This window comes from Trachemys scripta, chromosome 11, assembly GCF_013100865.1.
Source record: "Trachemys scripta elegans isolate TJP31775 chromosome 11, CAS_Tse_1.0, whole genome shotgun sequence".
NCBI classification, from domain to species: domain Eukaryota; kingdom Metazoa; phylum Chordata; order Testudines; family Emydidae; genus Trachemys; species Trachemys scripta.
In genome coordinates, this window is record NC_048308.1 from 29,795,933 (window position 1) to 29,816,067 (window position 20,135).

General features: G+C 43.8%; 1 protein-coding gene across 3 annotated transcripts; it reads left to right on the top strand.

The window, feature by feature from the left end:
* Positions 1-1,272: 1,272 nt before the first annotated feature.
* DAPL1 (death associated protein like 1) lies at positions 1,273-17,169 on the top strand. Of its 3 annotated transcripts, XM_034785747.1 has the most exons (5): positions 1,296-1,430; positions 2,676-2,855; positions 6,836-6,923; positions 15,074-15,137; positions 16,881-17,169. In XM_034785747.1, exons 2-5 carry the CDS (start codon positions 2,831-2,833, stop codon positions 16,998-17,000), a joined length of 297 nt encoding a protein of 98 aa, XP_034641638.1. In that variant the 5' UTR covers positions 1,296-1,430; positions 2,676-2,830; the 3' UTR covers positions 17,001-17,169. The 3 variants fall into 3 exon arrangements, with proteins under 3 accessions (XP_034641637.1, XP_034641639.1, XP_034641638.1); XM_034785746.1 differs by lacking the exon at positions 2,676-2,855 and having other exon boundaries at positions 1,273-1,430; XM_034785748.1 differs by lacking the exons at positions 2,676-2,855; positions 15,074-15,137 and having other exon boundaries at positions 1,273-1,430.
* Positions 17,170-20,135: the final 2,966 nt, after the last annotated feature.

Genomic DNA, 20,135 nt, shown 5'->3' on the forward strand with positions numbered 1-20,135 from the left:
CTTAGAGAGGTATTGGTATTGTGAGGATAACAGCATCAAGAGACTGTGAAGCACTTTGAGATCTACTGTTGAATAAGAGCTAGCTATTATTATAATTTAGTTAATTATCCCAGTGAAACAAGCAATGCCAAGGGTACCTGTACTCTAGACAATAGCAGAGCTGTAGTATTACAATATTACAGCAGTTGGCCTCAACACTTCCCACACTGTAACCCTATGTTACAATGGAAAAAAATTTCAGAAACCCTTATTCTAGGGGAAAGGGGTGGTCAGGTTCACAAATCACCCTACACCTGTTTGGAAATTTCTTGGAGGCCATAATCCCCAGGCCGAGAAGCCATAATATAGAAACAATAATATTCCTGACTATTGATAAGCTCTCTGAGCATCTGCTCCTGGGGGAGATTACTGCAAAGTTGCTAATGCTCAGCATGTACCCCCAAAACAATGTAAACCTGTGGATGATACCAACCTGAGATCTTATAAGGTTCCAGGGTAAGAAAACTTGGACTTTTTCTTGCTTAAGGAAAGAGCCACAGAGTATTAATTATTGCACCTGAGAGTATTTCTTTAGTTTAAGCCCAAAATTTAAAGTGTACTTTCAAAAAAATTCTCAAGCTAATTATTAAATGAAGTATTTTGTAGTTTTTTTACAATGCTTTATTCAAAACAATGTTTTGTTTGGATGTAAAATATTCCTCTGCACTGTCACGCCAACATAAACAAACCCTTCTACCAACAATCTCTTCCCAATGCCAAACAGGTACACCACACTCATAGCCCTTCCTCTCCTACTCCCTAAACATACCCCACAGTACCACACTCCCCAATCCCTCACACCTATACCCCACACACCTTTCCTCTCATTCCTCCCCCACTGTACCTGTACCCACACTCTCATTCCTCCCCCACTGTACCTGTACCCACACTACCCCAACCCTCATACCTAAGCCACACAAACCTCTTCCTCTCATACCCCCAATCCCTTCCCCCTACACCACGGTCCCTGTCTCCTGCCCCTACCCCTACCCTTTCCCCCTATAACACAAAGACCAGTTCCTCTCCTACCACCACTATACCGCACAGCCCCTTCCTCTCATACCCCCACTGTACCCATCCAGCCCCTACACCCCACAGCACCTTCCTCTGCTGCCCCCCAACACACCACACCGCCAGCGCCGCCCACACACGTTCTCCCCGCTCTAGCGCCGCTGCTCTGCGCTGCCCTGTCAGGCCCCCCGCCCCGCCCCGCCCCGCCCCGCCCCCGGCCCTACCTCCATAAAAGGGAGCGCCGTGCGCCTGCTCCTAGCCCGGACTCGCCTCTGCAGGCTCGTGACTGGCTGCTGCCTGTCCACACTTACCCACCCCTGCCATGGCGAAGGAAGCGTCAGCTCCACCGTCCACCCTGAAAGGCGGGCGCCCTCCAGCAGGTAGGCGCCCCTGCTTAGCAGGGAAGCTGCTTGGTTTCCTCTGGTGGCTGCTCCGCGCGGTTGTGGTTGGGTTAGAGGGGACGGGGACACACAAACGTACACGCTTGATTGCGTAATATGCTCCGGGGGTGTTCTTTCTCTCTCTCTCTCTCTCTCTCTCTCTCTCACACTCACGCTCTACCTGCCTGCCTGTAATTGTGTAACGTGTTCCCGTAGTCTCCTGTAAGATCCCCTCCCCGTCGTGCAGGGTCGGGGATGCAGCGAGGGGTGAGACTGCAGCACCCCTCCCTTCTTCTGGCCTTTGCGCAGACCTGACGTTCAAACTCTGCCTGGCTGGGCCATTCTCCCTGCCCTTAGGAGCCCCTCGGCAGCAGAATCTGGCCCCGTGACCAGCTCTGCGGCCGCTGCTGCCGCTCCCCAGAGGGAGGGGGGTGAAATCCAGCCAATGTGAGCACCTGACAAGGTATCAGTCATCGCTGAAACTCTCGTGGTTCCCACTCGCTCCTGGAAAGACCCCACGCTCCCACTTCCTCCGCACCATGTGTTCACGCGAGTTTGCTGCTATCCTGGGGTTTCTCCTGATGATAACTAGATTCGACTTCTACAGTTCTATTTGAGAATCCCAAAGTGCGTTACAGGTCGGAGTGGACTTGCTCCTGTGAGCTGAGAGGATGGAAGTATTTTGCCAGTTTTGACCAGGGAGTTCAGCAGATATTTTTTGAAGTGATTGGGTTATTTTGGGTCCCTGTTTTGGAAAGCAGGTTGTGGTGTGGGCATCCAAAACTAGTAGCTGTTTTAAAAACTTGGGTGTCAAGTTTGCATACCAGGTATCAAGCAGAGCTGCGAATAGACTCAATCCTGAGTCCCTGACTCTGGTGTGTTAACAAGAACTTTCATCCCTTTTGAGTCCTGGTCTGTTGGTTTGCATTTTCCTTTAGAGAATAACTAAGCTTTTACAAATAAAAAAGGTGAAAAACAAGTCACACTGGCGAAGGGAGCGTGTGGAGAGGTTGAAAAGTGTACCATGTCTTCAAATGTCCAAATTTGACAATGTCCCTTTAAGGAATTACAGCCACTTTCTGGATTACTTTACAAAATTATAACCCAGATTTTACACAGCTAAAGCTCTCACTAAAGTCCATGGGCATGTGCCTGACCTATATCTAGAGAATTGGGCCCTTAACATTTTATCAACACCCCTCTCTAGCTGTAGTAGCCTCGTCTACTGTCATTATTGCATTTTAGGCCTGGATCCTGCAGTCTAGTCTGCACAAGTGGATACCTGTACCTATGCAGCTCCTCAGTGATTTCAGTGGAGCACATTGTGTGGACAAGAATCCATCTGTGACCTTCAGATTTCAGGATTGAGGCATTGGATTGCAAACTTTCTGTGACAGGCAATGCATTCCACTCCTTGTTTGAAGGGTATTGTACTTTTATAGCTGCTGTATAAATTTTGAGTAACTGTTGTCTGTAAAATGAAAGCTGTTTTTCTCATCTATCTTCTCCTGTTTATCAGGTGAAATCACATATGACTGTTTGGGACTTCATAATCCGTTCCATAGTCCTGAATTGAAACTCTCAGAGTTGCCACAATCCAGTGTTTGAGAGGAGGAGAAGGCTGATAATCTTACTCAGGAATGTGCTATAAAGGAATAACAAAATATGTGATTGATGCATTTAAATAACTGAATTTAAGTCTTCTTTGTCAGCATATAACAGGAAACAAATAAGTATGTTATGTTAGATGGTGCTTTTGATCACATAACCTGAAGATCATTAATGTGGTACTAAACTGCTCCTTTCAAGCAGTTATGATTTGTCATAATAGTTGGCATTTATTTGGTGCTTTAAATATTCAGAGTTGTACAAACATTAATCCCTATGTACACTAGCTAATTGTGTGAAGACCTACTGTACTTCGGAAAAGTTCATTCTGATTACTACTCTATAGCTGCCCCACGTGCACTAATTCCACATACTAAAAATTCTCCAGTTCTTGGTGAAATATAAAGTTATGTTCAAGAGCTTCTTTTCTAAATCCACTAAGATTAGTCAGTTAATGCACATTGGACACTAATTTACTAAAATTCATTTTTAAAATGCAAAATAATTTGTCTTTAAAAGCATATTCATTCTGAATGGTATATCTATTTTTAGCCTTGCAACTTACAAAATAATTGTACACCAGTAGATTACTTTTTTTTAAATGCCCTGGTGCCTTGGGGGTCCCCCCCCCCCCCCCCCCCCCGGTATTCCTTTAGCCTAGTCTTTCATGCAGTGGGCAGCTTTGTACGTTATGTACGTGCTTCTGCATATATGTATCTGGAGCCTTACCTCTCACTCACATAATTTTCATTGAAGTTTGATATCCTACTGTCAAAATATTTGCAAATGCTTATTGTATATTTCTAGAGATGGGCGCAAGCCACATAATTTGGATCTAGGTTCAGATCTGATTTTTGGGCACCTCCAGTAATTTTGGGTGTGTTTTTGAACAGGGGTAAGGCCCATTATTAAAAGGCACTAAATGCCCCCTTCTAATTAAGGCTTCAGCGCACTATAGAAAGGCCCTAATCTTGAAATCTAATCCATGATTTGGAAATTCAGGTACAAAAATTCAGGGCATTTTGGACCTAGGGTTCCAGTTAGTCCTGATCTAGTCTAAACTAAATATCATATGTATCCAAAATATGTCTGCTCTCACTGAGGACTAAGACTGGAGCAAGTTGAATTTTAACTATAATCTATATTATCAGTTAGAAGAAGAAGAAAATTATCTGAAAACTCTTAATGCCAAAACCTCTTCTCTCCCCAAAACTGCCAAAGTTGCGAGACCCTCAAATCTCTCCCCACAAAGTTCACCTTTTGGCTAAGAATGAGCATAAGCAACTTCAGCTTAAAAGGCAACTTAAAAAAAAAGTTCCAAATGCCTCCTCAATTAGAACTATAGCTGTTGTTCCTGCAACACTATAGACAGCACAAAAGACCTCAAGCTGCATTTTCAGTAGGTAAAGCTAAGTTTTCACAAAAACAAAATAGCTGTTAAGAAACTTACAAAAAATAAAGCAAATGATCAGCAACCACATACCTGACACAGAATTCTGAGCGCTCTCAACTCCAATTAATTTTAATGGGAATTGAGGGAACTCTATACCTTACAGAATCAGGCCCTTAAACTTTGGATTCTTTTTATTAGTAGCTTGTCGATAATTGATTTCTTATTAGAGGAGATTTTCAAAGCCACAAAGAGGAGTTAGATTTCAGAGTAACAGCCGTGTTAGTCTGTATCCGCAAAAAGAACAGGAGTACTTGTGGCACCTTAGAGACTAACGTTCACCTGCACATCTACCAATGTGATATATGCCATCATGTGCCAGCAATGCCCCTCTGCCATGTACATTGGCCAAACCGGACAGTCTCTACGCAAAAGAATTAATGGACACAAATCTGACATCAGGAATCAAAATACTCAAAAACTAGTGGGAGAACACTTTAACTTGTCTGGTCATTCAGTGACAGACCTGCGGGTGACTATATTACAACAGAAAAACTTCAAAAACAGACTCCAAAGAGACTGCTGAGCTAGAATTGATATGCAAACTAGACACAATCAACTCCGGTTTGAATAAGGACTGGGAATGGCTGAGCCATTACAAACATTGACTCTATCTCCCCTTGTAAGTACTCTCACACTTATTATCAAACTGTCTGTACTGGGCTAGCTTGATTATCACTTCAAAAGTTTTTTTTTTCTCTTAATTAATTGGCCTCTCAGAGTTGGTAAGACAACTCCCACCCTGTTTATGCGCTCTGTATGTGTGTATATATATCTCCTCAATATATGTTCCATTCTATATGCATCCGAAGAAGTGGGCTGTAGTCCACGAAAGCTTATGCTCTAATAAATTTGTTAGTCTCTAAGGTGCCACAAGTACTCCTGTTCTTCTTAGAGGAGTTAGGTGCCCAAAAGAATTTTGGTGGAAAGCAGGTATCCATTTGCCCTTTTTGGCTTTGAAACAACTCCTCCATTTATAACATGTCTGGTAACCATCTGAAGCACACTTACAATAAAAACAAACTATTGTTGAAGTTACAATATTAAATCAATAATTTTCCCTCCATGCTGTAAAATAACAACCTATGTTTTTTCCTATTTATGTTGTATACATTTGTTATCGTAAAATTTAATCCTATTAAGGCCAGGTGGACCAGTGATGAGCACAAGGATGACTCTTGGTGCTAGTCTGGAGGGGAAATGTATATAAACTTGTATATAGTCCCCTAAATATGCAACTTTAGTGGAAAATGGATGCATTTTGTGTCACGTTCATCAGACATTGATTTCTGCAATAAACTTGTAAATACACTTAGAGCTGGTCTTGATGAAAATAATACTACTTATTTGATGGAATTCTGCAACCTGCTTGAAGTACTTTTAAAAACAATTTTCCTTTCCTGCTTGTGCCATCCCCATAAAACTATAGATCTGATGGAAATGCTTGTCTTGGCTGTTTTAAATGCAGAATAGGAACCTTGCCATAATGAAACTAGATTAAATTAAGCAAAAATCCGTTCAGCTTGTTCTTATTTACTCTGACAGTTATAAAATTTACAAATATTCTTGTGCACAGGAAGAAGGTATTTGCTTTGACAAGTTATCTGAAATATCTTTACATGCTCCTTTACAAAGTTGGATTTGTCTGACATTGCTCAACACTTAAATTGTCATTGTTAGGTCATCTGTAGCTTAATTAGTACTAATTAGTTTTGTGATTGGCAGGCATTTTAATAAATTATAATTAATCTTGAAAGAACACTAGTGCATGATAAATATGCAGTTGATTCCTATCTGCATTATAACTTGTATTATGCATACAATTTTATTCTGGGGTATCTTGAGTAAATCATGTAAACAATTTTCCTGCTATTACTTGTCTGCTGTGTTGAAAACTGATGTAGAAGGACTCGACTTTTATTTAATTAATAAATAAATAAAAACTATAAACAATTACATCTAAGATCTCTAGGAAGGACTGCATGAGGGCAGCCAAATTTTAGAACAGTATAGTTTCTATTCCTAAGGATACGGTTTTTAGATTGCAATAGCTTGAACTTACTCTGATTATGCTGTAGTCCAAAAGCTTAAAGATAGTCTTGGGTGGTTCTCTGGGGCTCATTTTAGGTTTTCAGCTTCCACCCACACTGCAGAAGAACCATAAGAGTTCAAAATAACTCTCTTGAGACTTAATCTTTTATCTTATTATGAATTTTCTTCTATCAGTTTTCCTGAGTATATGTTGTGCAGTCTTTTTTTTTTTTTTTTTTATTTAATCAACCTTGTGATGAACAGTTCTATAGCTGTTTAAGCTATTCACATAGTGTAAATTGTTGTCTTCTAACAGTCAAATCTGGAGGTAGGAGAGTTTCCAAAAAGCAAGAAAATGGAGCTGTTGAGAAAAATTCCAAGAACTCTGGAAAAGAGAAGACAAGGTATTTCATCTGCAGTTATGCTTTGATGTTTAAGGGTAAAATTAACAGCAAGTTGCATCAGGTTTCCAAAAAGAATAAAGCTTTGCAGTTTTGAACAGTGCAATTAGTAAGCACTAAACTCTGCAGTATACAAATGAGAGGCAGATTTGAAGGTAATCTGAAAAGAAAAATAATTGGCTTGTACCCTTTTTTGCTTCTTTATATTCTTCTTTTAAAAAGTTTTTTGTTTATTTTAAATGATTAGGGGGCTGGAGAAAATGCCTGCCTTCAAATGAGAGATATAAAGACCTCAATCTCTTTAGTTTAACAAAAAGAAGTGAGTTGATTAGGATGCATAAGTACCTTCACAGGGAGAAAATGTCAGGTACTAAATAGCTTTTTAATCTAGAGAAGGAAAAGCATAACAAGAGCCAACTTCTGGAAGTTGAAGCCAGACAAATTCAAATTAGAAATTAAGCACAATTGTTTTTAACCGGGAGTGTGGTCGCTAGAATGAACTATTAGAGAATCCACCATTTCTCTCATCTCTTGATGTCTTCAGATTAACTAGATGCTTTTCTGGAAATCATGGTTTACCCAAAAGACAAATTAAGCTTTAGTCAAACACAAGTTATTGAACTCAATACAATAAATTTAGTGGCTTGTGGTCCCTTCTGGCTTTAGAATCTAGAACTCTGTAAATCTTTTTTTTTTTTTTTTTTTTTTTTCCCCCAGTGTTATTAATATTAGAAAATCTGATCTGGTCTTACTTTTCCTGAAACAATGGGTGCATTGCTGGGAAATGGGGCTAAGGTGGCTTTAAGCACCCTCCTGACCCTGAACTGTTCCAGGGGCTGGAGTGGCCCCCACTATACCTTAGACAGCCCTAGGGGCCTATATGTTAAAACAGCTTCCTGAGGCTGCCATATGGACCACAGAGCTGTGTGTTGTAGCCCTGTAGGGTGACCAGACAGCAAATGTGAAAAATCAGGATGGGGGGAGGTAATAGGAGCCTATATAAGAAAAAGACCCCAAAATCAGGACTGTCCCTATAAAATCAGGACATTTGGTCACCCTATAGCCCTGTCCCCAGAATGTCTCTTCCATAACTAGTCCTGTTCCTAGCATACCTTGTAAGCCCTAGCTTAGTGGGGAGTTCTTGGAAGGCAGTCTTACAGATGTCCTCCACTGTGACAGCACAGGAAGAATCTACCACAGCTGGAACTGGTGGTGCTAGTTACCCAAGTCCAAGCCCAAGCCCCCACAACCCCCTGGATAGCTAGGCCAGACTGCTGCGAGTGCAGCAACATCTACACTGCTGTTTTTAGCTTGCTAGCTCAAACTGAACTAGTGTTATTCCCAGTACAGGTGGGCAGACTCTCACCTTCCAGCTGCAGTGTAGACATGCCCTAAGTCTCCATGTAGACAAGCCCAGAATGACTTGTTCAAGGTCACATAGGAAGTCTGTGGCTGACCTGGCAATTAAACCCAAGTTTTGGCACTAAATCTGATCTTTTAAAATGCTGTAACTTGCTGGAAATCCTCTAAATTACGGATTTATTTTTTTCCTCTCAAAGCTGAGAAACAAATTGCCACTAATTGTTTTGGCAGACCCACAGAAATCAGCACTGCACTTCCCTTGCTGGCTCTGAAGACATTGAACTAAAACACTATTCCTGGAATTAGGCTGAGGTGACAGCATTGATTCTGGCACACACAACTAGTAAACAAAGAGCTAATTATAAAATCCATTAGAAACTGGAAAGAAATAAATGATTACTGGAGTATATTTTACGCAGGGGATAGTGAACTTTATTTTCAAGATGTAATTACGTAAAAGCTACAAATGAGGTCTCTTTTTTAACAATAAAATACTTTTTTTAAAGTAGCTGACTGTTTCATAATGCATGCATGTTAACTTGTTCAGGAAACTTAAGCGTCATGATAAATGGAGCAAAGACTGTCCCTCATTCACAGAGAATAATCCAGTGATTTAGGGAAACAGGACAGTGTGGCTTGGAGGGCTGATAATGTCTTGAAGTTTCTACTCTCTAGATCACCGATTCAAATGTGGCTCAGGTTGGTGGTAATATAAATCACTTCCATCTGACACCTGTAAAGTGGCCTATATGAAATGAGTTGATGTCCTGAGTCTAGCTCCTACTAAACTCATAACAGGTATCTCATCATAGTGGGCACTCTGGTTGGCAGTCTTAGCCAAGAGACTGAGGTTTGAGGAGGTTTGGAGATGGGACTATTCATGCTAGTGGTGGCCTCTCCAGGTCAGGGTCTGGCACAGTTGTAGGGCCACAGCATCTGTGATATACATGTCCTGTTAAAAGAGGGTTTCAACTGTCAGACATCTTTCATGAGAAATGCATTCATGCAATTTCCCTAAATCTCACCACTTGAAATCTATCCAGAGAATGAATACTTTAAATATCTTTAGTAGGTCAAAGTTAAAAAGTTTAATGGCAGATAATTTAAGGGCCTACTAGTGCAACTTTCTACTGTGATTAGTCTCCTTGGAATTTGCAGTCACTGAGGGCATGGCTACACTTGCAGATGTAGAACGCTTTGAGTTAAACCAGCCTTTGGAGAGCGCAGTAAGGAAAGCGCTGCAGTCTGTCAACGCTGACCGCTGCAAGCGCACTGGTGTGGCCACATTTGCGGCACTTGCAGCAGCATTGGGAGCAATGCATTATGGGCAGCTATCCCACAGGGCACTTTTTCCCATTCTGGCGCTATGGCTTGTGGAAGGGGGCAGGGGGTGTGGGACATTCTGGGTCCTGTCCCAACATCCCGTGATGCATTGGCTCACGTCCCAGCATTCCCTGTGCTTCCGTCCACATTTGGCACTATCTTTCAACGTTTTTTGTACTGCGCCCTCTTCCCTTTCGGTCTGCGGGAATGGAGCCCGAACTGCTGAAGAATATGCTGATGAGTCTCACCAGCATATCACATTTGGCAGACGAGTTACTCCTTAAGATCCAAACGGACAGTGAGGACTCCAACGATATCCACTCTAGTAATACATACGACACGAGATTGCTTGTGGCATTCATGAACATGCTCACTACCATGGAACGCCGCTTTTGGGCTCAGGAAACAAGCACTGAGTGGTGGATCACATCGTCATGCAAGTCTGGGATGACGAGCAGTGGCTGCAGAACTTTTGGATGAGAAAAGCCACTTTCATGGGACTGTGAGCTCACCCCCACCCAGTGGCGCAAGGACACGAGATTGAGAACTGCCCTGACGGTGGAGAAGCGGATGGCTATTGCAATCTAGAAGCTGGCAACTCCAGACAGCTACTGATCGGTCACTAACCAGTTTGGAGTGGGAAGGTCGACCATTGGAATTGAGTTTGCAGAGCCATAATCGCATCCTGCTCAGAAGAACCGTGACTCTGGGTAACGTGCATGACATTGTGGCTGGCTTTGCACAAATGGGTTTCCCTAACTGCGGAGGGGTGATAGATGGGAAGCATATTCCAATTCTGGCACCAGCCCACCTAGCCTCTGAGTACGTTAATCGGAAGGGGTATTTTCTCTCTGGCTCTCTAGGTGCTTGTGGATGTCCATGGGCGTTTCATTGATGTTAACGCAGGCTGGCCCGGAAAGGTGCATGCATCTTTCGGAACACTGGCCTGTTCAGGAAGCTGCAAGCCAGGACTTTTTTCCCAGACCAGAAGATCACAGTAGGGGGAAGTCGAAATGCCCATTGGAGACCCTGCTTACCCTTTAATGTCGTGGCTCATGGAAACTCTACATGCAGAGCCTTGCCAGCAGCAAGGAGCGGTTCAACAGGCTGAACTGGTGCAGAATGACTGTGGAGTGCCCTTTTGGCTGTTTAAAGGGCCGCCGGCGCTTCTGTATGGGAAGCTGGACTTGACCAATGAGAGCATCCCTGCAGTTATATCCACTTGTATAACATTTGTGAAGGGAAGGGTGAAAGATTCATTCAGACATGGAACTCAGAGGTTCAACACCTGGAGGCTGAATTTGAACAGCCAGAGAGCAGGGCTATTAGAGGGGCCCAACATGGGGCTGCAAGGATTAGGGATGCCTTGAGGGAGCAATTTGAGGCTGAAAGCCACCAGTAATGTTTGGTGCCCTGCACAGGAGTGAAGTGCAGTGGTTCCAATGTTAATAGGAATCTGTTTGCGCTACGCTGACTTGCAATGCCTGTTACTTTATCCCAGGAAAGCATCTTTTACTTAATGCAATAATAAAGAATATTTGTTTTCAAAGCCAAAAAATCAATTTATTGAAAAGAAACAACTGCTTGGGAAACAGGGCAAGAGGGTGGGGTGGGGAATGGTACAATCACATAACAGGATATATACAAATCTCATACTCAGCCTTCCTGTCTGGAGTGCTGTGCAATGAGTGCTGTGCTTAAGGATGGCTATACTGCATGGTGATCGAGGTTGAGTGCAGTGGGTAAGTGTCATAGTTTTCAGGACTGGGTGGTGAAGCTACAGATGTTGGAGGCAGCTGGAGGTGATAAGAACCTGGATTTTTGGGGAAAGTGGGTTGGAGGTGACATGGGGCACAAGGGAAAGTTTTGTGATAAGGGCTGCGGAGGGGCAGGGGAGGGCACGGTAGTGCCCCGCCTGCATGGCTACGAGTGCCTGGATCGAGTCTGCTTGGCACTCCATGATGCTTATCAGCTGATCTGTGCTTTGCTGCTGGAGCTCCACGCTTTGGTGCCAGCGCTCCTCATTCTGCTGGCAGATCCACCTTTCACTCTCCCTTCACTCCTGCACTTTCAGATTCTCGTTAAGGGTCTGCTGCATAATTTCATGCAGCATGTCTTTGCTTCTACGTGGCCCCTTCCTAATTCTTTGGAGTCTTTCAGCCGGTGATAACACAGACAGCTGAGATCTCAAGGTGGCATTTGTAAAGGCTAAATGCAACACTTAACAGAGGCAGCACTGTTCACACCAAACAGAGCAATGATTCCCCCATACTTAAGGGAAAGCACAGTCTACACAATAGCATAATTTTCCCATCCTAAGTGAGCGGACATAAGCCACGGGAGCCCCAAAATGGTGAGTAAGCACAGGGTCAAGGGGGACTGATTGTTTCATGGCTATACTGTCCTCTGGGTTTTTGTGCCTTGGGGAGAGCCAACAGCTGCAGGGGGCCCCTATACTGAACACTGTCTCCACATCTTTCACAGGAGTTCATCCTGGAAGATATCTTGCTGCTGAGGGTGACCTGGGAAGCAAGGGAGGGTCTTCTACTACAATGTGGCTTCCACCCTGGCCTGTGTGCAGCAATGGTCCCCCCCCAACCCTCACGGCACAGTGGCGCAGCCATGTTAGCCTGATTGGGACGAGGACCACAGTGGCTCTCCCAAGAAACCTGCGCAAGCACATTGCCCAAGTTCTGGATGAGACCTTTGAAGAGATCACTGACAGATTACTATGATGAGAGCACATCAACACCCTAATCCTCCTTGACCCAAGAGCCTGCACTGAATAACTTCCTTCCCAAAATAAAAGCCACTTACTGGGCACCTCCTCTGGTGTTTGTCCTGCCCCAAGCACTGGCCGCTGCAACTGGCTACCTTCCTTCTGGCTGCATGCATCTAGGAATCCTGGGGTGTCTTTCTCCTCCTCACACCCTCGCTCCTGCTTTCCTTCTCCTCCTGCCTTGTTGAACTGGGCTCTGAAGTGTCCATGGTGATACTGAGTGGAGGTGGGGTCACCACCAAGCATCATGTCCAGCTCTTTGGCAGGTTGCAGGGGCAGCACCGGAGTGGCGGTTTGCGTCACAGGCTTTGCTCCGGGTGGGGGTGTTCTCTCTCTCTCTCCCCTCCCCCCCTCCACCTGCCTGTAATTGAGTAATGTGTTCCCATAGTCTCCTGTAAGATCCCCTCCTCGTCATGCAGGATCGGGGATGCAGCGAGGGGTGAGACTCCAGCACCCCTCCCTTCTTTTGGCCTTTGCGCAGACCTGATGTTCAAACTCTGCCTGGCTGAGCAATTCTCCCTGCCCTTAGGAGCCCCTCGGTAGCAGAATCTGGCCCCATGACCAGCTCTGCGGCCGCATTCCACAGCTCCTTCACTTTAACCCTGCACTGCAGTGCATGCTGGTCATGGCCTCGTTCCATTATGTCGCTTGATATCTGCCTGAGGGTATCTTAATTCCTATGGCTGGAGCGCAGCTGGGACTGGACAGTTTCCTCCCCCCAAACACTGAGGTCCAACACCTTGCCATTGCTCCATACTGGGGATCACCTGGCATATGGAGGCATAGTCACTGGGGAAGATTCGCTGAGAGCACTTGATGCCTGGCTGAGCAAACAAGAAGGGGATTTTCAAAATTCCCAGAGAATTTAAAGGTTGATTGAACTCTACTGCCCTGCCCTCAGGCAAAGTGACCAGAGTGGCTAGAACAGGCATTGTGGGACACTTCTGGCGGCTGATCAGAGCACATTAACAGACCAGGGCATCCACACTGGCACCGTGGTGCTCCAGCGGGGGCGCATCAAACATTATTCCACTCGCTGAGGTAAATTACCAGGAGCATTCTAGCTGTGGAGTCAGAGCACTCTACGTGCCTTGCCAGTGTGGACGCATTATGAGTTAGAGCACACAGGGCTGCTTTAATGCGCTCTAACTTGCAAGTGTAGCCATGCCCTTAGGGTGCTAGGGACTGGTTCTTGGTTGGTATGTCTATTTGTTGAAGTATTTTAAATTCACCATTGAGAAGTTCATTTATTATTGCTGCATCTACAGAATAAACCTAGGTGTAGTTGCATCTTCCTGATCAGGTGAGGATTGTCTTTTAATGGGCTAGTTCAATATAGGTAGCAACAGACTAGGACTGATTATTTGTCTTCCCATTTGCAGAGACATCAATCAGAGGGAACACTGTAGACTCAAGTGAAAATGCTTCAAATACATGCACTTTCTGAGGCCTTGGCTACACTCGGGAATTCACAGCGTTGCTGCGGCAGCGCTGTGAAGCACGAGTGTAGTTGCGCTGCCAGCGCTGCGAGAGCGCTCTCGCAGCACTGTATGTACTCCATCTCTCCGAGGTGAGTAGCTTGCAGCGCTGCGAGTAAGCGTGCAGCGCTGCAGGCTCAGATCATACTGGCGCGTTACAGCGCTGCACTTGCTGGGCTGGGGGGGGGGTGTTTTTCACACCCCTGAGCGCAGCAAGTTGCAGTGCTGTACAGCGCCAGTGTAGCCAAGGTCTAATAGATAAACTTTACTATCCTCAAATCTGTGTGAAATCCATAATTTTGTTGGAGAATTTCACACAAATATTGTTGCCATTTAACTTCATATGATTTCACAGCCTCCAAATCTTGATATATTTTTTCTTTTCTGAATTTTGATAAAATGTCTATGCACTGGAAAAATGCAAACAATGAGTTTTGATGTAAGTCATCTTAGCCTGACAATAGACCTATTTTCAAATTAAAGTGGACTTTTTTGTTATGTTTCGTTCTAAAAACGTTACTAATGTTTTCCAAAATAATGAACCCAGTTCTGAGATTGGGCAGGTGGCGGGGAGGGAGAGCAGTAAAAATTGTAATTCTGAGGGGTACATCTACAAACCTATGGCATCAAGTCTGAGGCCAGGTCAATTGACTCTGATTCAGGCTGCGGGGCTAAAAATTGCAGTTTACGCATGGGGGCTTTACCTGGAGCCCAGGCTCTGAGATACCATGAGGGTGAGTGGTTTCAGAGCCTGGACTCCAGGCCAAGCTCCAACATGTACACTCCAGTTTTTAACCCTGCAGCAAGCCTGAGCCAGCTGACCTGGGCCAGCCCTGGCCGTGCCATATGTCTTTTATTGCAGTGTAGACCTTGTGACTTCATGAAACATTGCCAGCAACATACAAGGAAATTATTACTTATCAAAGAGGCCTTCTGGGGGGATCAGGCACGATGGAAAAAAGTATTATCTTGTTTCTAGCTTCCTGTTACCAGGTTCAAATTGAGAGGAAAACTATGTATCCGGCAATTGTAGGGAGATGATCTTAAACTCTTATTTCTCTTCTCTCTCTCCCTCTTCCCCCCCCATATCATAGAGCTAAGTTATAGCTGAATAACAAAGGCTATGTTTATATCTTCACTTAAAAGAAACCTTGAGAAGAAAAGTAATTTGTGGAGACAAAAATCCTGAAAAAATTTCTTTTGCTTTGCAGCTCAATTGTTAGTGTTACAAAAATGCAAAATATGGGTATCTTACTAGCTGATGCACTGGAGAAAGTAAGTATATGTAGTGGAAAAGGGCACACATGCCTGTTTAGTCTTATAAAGAGATGCTGATATGGTGTTATAACGTAAAATTGATTTACTTTAACTGCTGTAATCTGATGGATGTGGGGCTATATTCTGGATTCAACTAGCTATTTAAAAAATTATTCTAAAAATCTATTGCTGAAATGTTTTTTTGTTTTTCTGTGGAGGCTGTGATATTTATAAGATGTAACTTTGAACTCTCTTCTGTACTCCACTGTGACTGTTAAACATCTGCATGTATTTGTGTTCTATTGGGTAACAAGACACTATCGTTTGAAGTTTTTAAAAGGGCCATATTAATTTCAGATTTATTTAAAAACTTGAGAAAAATAACGGAGACTGGCACTGGAAGTCAATGGCAGAGCTGGGAATAAAATCCAGATCTTCTGGATTCTAGTCCTGTGCCTTAGCCACAAGATTAACTTAACTCAGATAAGTGGGCTGCCCACACAAGCAAGGAGATCACCTCTATGAAGCAGCTGAGGGAAGTTCACAACATTGTAAGAACAGGTGCCCATCAGCCCTGATAAGTTTAAAGCAAAACCACAGCAAAATAGACACCAGGAAGGCAAGACTGTATCAGCAAAACAGCCACAGGTGATCCACTTGGGCGTGTCACACCGCATACATCAGAAGTGGCCCCAGCACTGTCCAATAGCCCATGCCACCATCCTGGTTGAGGACTAATGTGAGACTTTGGAGATTCCAGTGCTGTTTCCTGACCTCTGCCTTTGCAAATACTCCCATGGTACTGCAGTTCTCTGTCAGACTGCTATGAATAGAGCATCTTTCCTGGCAGTTTTGGTTGCAATCCACAGCAACATCCAGTGCATTTCATGGTGGTCCACTGTAGGACTCCACTTGCAGTTAACACATTTGAGAGAACCTGTTTTTACAAGCTGCTTCTTAACTTGCACTCCTCTTGCATATGATTTTTAAAGATTCTGCCTATATTAAACAAACCTGATGTCATTAAAGTCCTAAGCCTGAGACAATTCTGTTCTTAGTTTTGCCTATGCTTACTGAAGCCTCACATACATTTTCAGCATATAAATTTTGTATGTAACATTAACTCATTGGAACAAATCCCTGGTGTGTGACAAGCTCAGCAAAATCACATCCAAGATTAAATTAGCTCAGACTTTTTTCCTTTTTTCTTTAGAACTAGCAGTACACAGGGCTCTCCATTCTCCTTTCTCCTCCCCTCTTTCCCCCATCTCCTAACTCCTCTGTTCTAATTTAGCATTCCTTCCACTCTCTCTGACCTCTCTTGATTCTTCAGACATGCAGTTTTTCTCTGGGATTGGGAAGAGGTTCTCAGATATCACAATGGGCTACTGTTGTAACAACTGGAACTTGAAAAGATTGAGAGTGACTTTAACAGCAGCTGGAATGCTGATTGGCTCTGCTTGGCACCCCTTGTAGTAGTGTCTGTCTCTCATGTCATTTATTCACGTTAACCAGGCTGAAGTAACTTTGACACTGGTATGTATGCAGTGTAGTTGGTGACAACCAGGTGGGAGTCTTCAGTGCTAGTCAAACACATGGAGCTGCTATGTCTCCGATATATACTGTTCATTTCAATGGAAGACTCTTAAGATTGGTCTGCTAAAATATAAAAGCTTTAATAATAAAAAATCTTTCAAGATTAAATTCAGCAGAGAAATAGCCAAAAGTCTTTCTGTTGTGACTTTTCTTTTAATCTTTCAGATCAGCCTCAAATTTCCTGCAGCAGCAGCACAGATGGCCTATCAAAAGCCACGACCAGCCCTGGAGAAGAGTATATGGTCCAAAAGAATTTACATTATCCAACAACCTCGGAAATGTTAAGCTATAAAGCAAAATAGTCATGTCTGCTTGACAGTGAGCTAGTCTAACCACAATCTGCTATTAAATCCTGTTTGCAAAAGGACAAAAACATAGGGAAATAGTTTGCTGGCTGAACTGTATTGTATTTTTCTTTCATTTCTGGCAATAAAACGCTTCATAAGTATACTAATTTCTTGTTACATGGCTTCATCCACCTGACTTTGTAGAATCTTCTATCTTTTTTCATAAAATCTTCAGTCATATCGCAGAAATTTGAGTTGGAAAAGAAATGGTTTTCTTTTATCTAGTCCATCCCCCCCCTCCCCCCCCCGGCAAAGGATTGTTCCCTGCATTGTAGGGCTAACTCATGTCTTGTTATCAAGTCCTGTGTAAAGGATAATGGGTTGTGCTGCTCCAGGAGCAGACTCCGAGGCACAGTTCCCGCCCCTGTCTGGTGCTGGGGTGGGTAGTGAAGAAGTAATTTGTCCCAGATGTAGGCTTGGTACAAATTAGTTCCCCAGCACAGCTCTTCCCACTCCCAGCCTACCTGGAAGGGAGGGGAAGTAGTAGTCCTGTAGAGGCTGCTTTTCTTTACTGAACCCCTAGCATTGCACCCCATAATATGGGTAGCCAGCACAGGAGAGTGAGCACTTTGTACCTCACTTCCATGCATGGGAGTGTTGGGCCATAGTATGTCCCAATGTTCTTAGATGTCTGCTTCACGTTTCTATAAGTTTTCTCATATTAGTTGTATGAGGAGAGGAACTGCAGGAACATGGCTCTAACTATGTTGTTGTAATTGATGTATTAAGAAGTTGTCTTTGAAAATAGTTTTAATCAATGTAGTTATGCCACCAGTCGCCTAATTTACAACTTCTGTGGGTGAGACAAGCTTTCAAGCTTAGGCAGGTGACTTGGAAAAGAGTTCTGTGTAAGCTCGAAAGCTTCTTTCTCACCAACCGAAGTTGGTCCAATAAAAGAAATTACCTCACCCACCTTGTCTGTTTAATATCCTGGGACCAAAATGGCTACAACACAAGTTAGCAACAAGATGTTTTCCTTAAAATTTCCCACCATTGCAATAATGGGTTATTTTTCTGCTTCTGGTAACAACAATGGTAGTGTAGATTGGCCACTGGTGTCTTTACCACCATGTTATCTAGATTTGCTCTGAGCAGATGACCAGGTGGCTTAAAAAAACAGAAGGCTGCCAACTCCTTCTCTACACTACAGTTTTTATGGTTGCTAACATCAGTAGAATCAATGCTGGGAAGTTTTAGAGGAAAATGGTTCAGTGTAGACACTGACAGGACATAACTTTGTATTAAATCTGAGACATTTAAAAATGTGACTGCCTGACCTCCTGAATATATGATAGGTGGCCCAGGCAGTGAGTGACTCTACTTAGGGTTGTCCTACACTTTCCACTATCCTGTTTTCAGTTGCTTATAACTTTTCTGGACTTCAACCATTTAGGCAGAAATCTTCCATCCTGGGTGTCTGCCTTAGGCTAAATTATATATATTTTAATTTCAGCAAAAATTATTCACCATTTTTTCAGAACAAGGTTAGGAGGAAATTTGTTGTAAAAACTTCATTACATGAGCAAAACAATTGTTTCATTGAGAGCTCTAGTACCTCTGTGTTTTGGAGCAAGAACTTTGAAATTTGGCTAAGGGTGGAGAAATTGTCCTGCTGTCCCTGTGAAAATCTGCCCAAATTTGACCAAGCTTGGAACATCTGAAAATCTCTGTTCATACAATTCCTTACCTACCTTTTGATTGTTGTATTAATCCCCAGGCTGCCCAACAGCAGTAACCAGCTTGCACTCCGCTTCCCATGACTGGCTGTGGAAACAGACCATAGGAAGTTCAGCCTCAAGGGTTTGACAGACAGCAGGCTCGTGGCTCCTGATTGGCTCTCTGGCCTCTGTAAAGTGTCTAGACAACCGGGGTGGGCAATGTGAGCCACCACCCAGGCTGCTACGATCATGGGGAGTCTCAGTGCCCATAGGACCCATGTGTCTGTGTCTGCATTGAAGGCTTCTGTAGCAGGACAGGGTAGGGGGTGGGGCAATGCTTAATTTGCTCTGGGGCTTGCCAGGGCTGAGACCCAGCACCTCTAGGCTTGGTGGTTTATAGCTGCAGTATCTCTGGGGTCCTGATGAGCAGCTGCCACTCAGCTCTGAAGGCAGCGCTGCTGCCAGTAGCAGTGCGGAAGTAAGGGTGGCAATACCATAACATGCTACTCTTGCATCTGTGCTGCTGGTGGCAGCACTGCCTTCACAGCTGGGTGCTACCCAGCCAGCAGCTGCCACTCTACAGTCACCCAGCAAGTGCATAATTTGTGACAGGGCTTCTTTCATGACAAATGAAGCATGTCAGGGAGGGGGGAAGGGTTCTATGAGCAATGAAGCCACCTCTTGGCAGGGTCTGGGTCTCCTGTGTGTGGGACACCTGCAGGGAGCAGAGTTGGAGTGGCTGTGGCTGGTGCAGGTGGCTCAAGTGTACTCATTTCAGCCAATCCCTGGCTGAGCTGGGAATGGGGCCCGCTTAGCCCCTTCCCTGCCCTCCTCAGCCCAGAGCTCACAGACTGCAGAGGGAGCCATAGTAGACTGACATGCCACCTGCTCTCCCAGGGCTGCCGTTGCCCCAGTCCACAGCTTTCCAGAGCCCCCAGCCCTGACTCTGGATTTGAAAATATAGAAAACCCCAAAAATATTTAAATGGTATTCTAATCTTGTTCAACAGTGTGATTAAAACTGCAATTTTTTAAATTGCTTGACAGCCCGTGTGTGTGTGCGTATATACACACACAATGTCTATCTGTATATTCACATTGAAAGAATTTTTAGGCTGCAAAGTTAAGCACTCAGATATCAGGAAATGCCAGAATTAGGGTTGTCTGTGCAACCTTAAATTGGTTCCTTTGTGCATTTGTATTATGATTAGGTTTGGCAGAAATCAATTTTTATTTTTTAAACCTTACTATAATCTGAGTATTTTTTTTCAATTTTATTGATTTAAATTTTCACAGCTGTAAGACACTGGGGGTGGGGGGCCAGACAATTATTTGGTGACAGATGTTGAGATTTATAACCATTAAAACAGAAATTGTGAACATCACATGTCAAAAAATACAAAGTGAATATCCATA

What these genes read in the sequence shown, in the direction of transcription:
- DAPL1 (XM_034785746.1), top strand. Translation starts at nt 1,373, where the DNA reads ATGGCGAAGGAAGCGTCAGCTCCACCGTCCACCCTGAAAGGCGGGCGC. An exon ending in TCTGGAAAAGAGAAGACAAG is followed by an intron (nt 6,924 to 15,073) that starts GTATTTCATCTG and finishes TTTGCTTTGCAG; the next exon opens with CTCAATTGTTAGTGTTACAA. An exon ending in TAGCTGATGCACTGGAGAAA is followed by an intron (nt 15,138 to 16,880) that starts GTAAGTATATGT and finishes TTAATCTTTCAG; the next exon opens with ATCAGCCTCAAATTTCCTGC.